The sequence below is a fragment of the Protobothrops mucrosquamatus genome, unplaced genomic scaffold (genome assembly GCF_001527695.2).
Source record: "Protobothrops mucrosquamatus isolate PMUCROS unplaced genomic scaffold, P.Mucros_1.0 scaffold8, whole genome shotgun sequence".
NCBI classification, from domain to species: domain Eukaryota; kingdom Metazoa; phylum Chordata; class Lepidosauria; order Squamata; family Viperidae; genus Protobothrops; species Protobothrops mucrosquamatus.
The window spans coordinates 3,012,213-3,013,991 of NW_015386395.1; the positions used below are offsets into that span (position 1 = coordinate 3,012,213).

Genomic DNA, 1,779 nt, shown 5'->3' on the forward strand with positions numbered 1-1,779 from the left:
TTGCTGTCAGAGATTGCAAACTGAAAGAGAGGGATGATAGATCCAACAAAGAAAAATTTAATGGAGTGAAAAAAGAGTGATTAAAAAAAAACCCCTAAAAATCTATGCCTATGATACATATGTAAACGCACATGTGTGGATTATTAAATAATATTTAAAGCCTATGCAAATGAGACAGACATGGCAAACAGATTGATTTAGTTGCATATATGGGAACGAGGGCAGCCCACTTCTCTGTGTATCTTCATTACAGACGACAAGTGACAGAAATAAACCCTAAATCTGTAGGAGGCAGGAGGGGGAGGCTAGGGTGAGATCTCTTGAAAGGAACAGGCAAGCATTTGAGTGACACATGGGTCTGTGGACACTCGGCCTCCTCTCTCCTCCTCCCCCCATCCCAAGCCAACCATCCTCCTGGCTTCTCCCTTCAAGTCAGCAAAAATACCTTCTCTCCGCAGAAGGCCATATGTGAGTTGGTGGATGAAGTGATGTCAGCACTGGTCACCCAATGGGGGCCCACGGAAAATGTCCAAGGATCTGGTCCTCTGGCTGCCTCATAAGGACGTGTGCCAGCCTCAGAGTTTGGTGAAGGCTTCTGTGCAAGGACGGGTCATCGGGCTTTCCCTCCATCGTTGGATACTGTGCTCCAAGGGCCATGGTCTGCTGAGAAAGAGGAGGAACTCAACAGGGGGCACGAGTGACACTCCACTGAACATACAGCAGGGGAACAGCAGAAGCAGGCCAAGCCGGAAGAAGTGGGAAGCAGCTTTAAACACGACAAGGGGACAGGTGCGGTAGGGCAAAAATGGAAAACGCCCATGCCAAAACATCGGAAGAGTGCCTTGCTTACTTTGGAGTAAGTGAGCATACAGGCCTCTCTCCTGAGCAGGTGAAGAAGAATCTGGAAAAATATGGACCCAATGGTGAGTGCTTTCTAAAATTACAGCCCTTTTGGTACCCACTTGGCCAGGTGCCAGGATGCAAGAAGGCAGGGGAAATGGAGAGCCAGAGAGCTGAAAAGATATGCAGAGCAACATAGATATGAGAAGAAAAGAAAACAAAGGTTATCAAACCAGAGATGCACAGTGATGGACATGGATTCTAAAATGTAAGGAAGGATAGAAGCAATAGGAGGAAACAACTATTACCGAAGAAAAATGGTTACATAATTATTGGAAAGCAGAAAGGAGGTGATAGAGATGGTCTAGCAGAGTCTAAAATTTGGCCATGGAAGGGGAATAAGAATGAAGGTAAAAGCAAAGCACAAGATTGCAAAGTTGGGGGGGGGGAGGTAGCCATGCTGGGGACAGGGCAGCTGCTGCTGCTTTGCTAAGAATAACTCAGTAAATTCCCTTTGGTATGAACGAGATATCAAAATTGCTGATGGGCAACTTGTAGGAGCAGCCGGGAAGTCGAAACAAAAGAGAGTACTGATATTACACAGCCGGTGAAGTGAGCTAGTTAGATGCTGAGTAGATTTGAGAAGAGATGTCTTTGAGGAACAAAATGTTAATTGTTTGTTGGTTGTGATGCCGTGTGAGTAGGTGGATCTGGAGAGGCTTCTTTTGTTAGGGACGGGCATATCATGCTGCCAAAGTTGCAGATGATTGAGAGGACAGTCTGATTTCCTGATTTTATAGTGTCCCTCAAATATATGGGAAAAGGTCAAAAGTTCTGGGCTCCTCAGTAGGATTATAACAAGAATTCGATCAGAAGGGATTGGAAATGTGTGATTGTGCTATTTTGTGGTACATACATGAGTTTGTAACTGCTCTAAAT

The 1,779-nt window shown here is 45.3% G+C and overlaps 1 protein-coding gene across 1 annotated transcript in view; it reads left to right on the forward strand.

Annotated features, from left to right (window-relative positions):
• The first annotated feature begins 558 nt into the window (after positions 1–558).
• ATP2A1 (ATPase sarcoplasmic/endoplasmic reticulum Ca2+ transporting 1) overlaps positions 559–1,779 on the forward strand; it is a 41,305-nt gene continuing 40,084 nt past the window's right edge. The window contains exon 1 of the mRNA XM_015810293.1: positions 559–923. Coding sequence (XP_015665779.1) covers positions 806–923 — 118 coding nt within the window. The 5' untranslated portion in view covers positions 559–805. The remainder of the gene's footprint in view (positions 924–1,779) is intronic.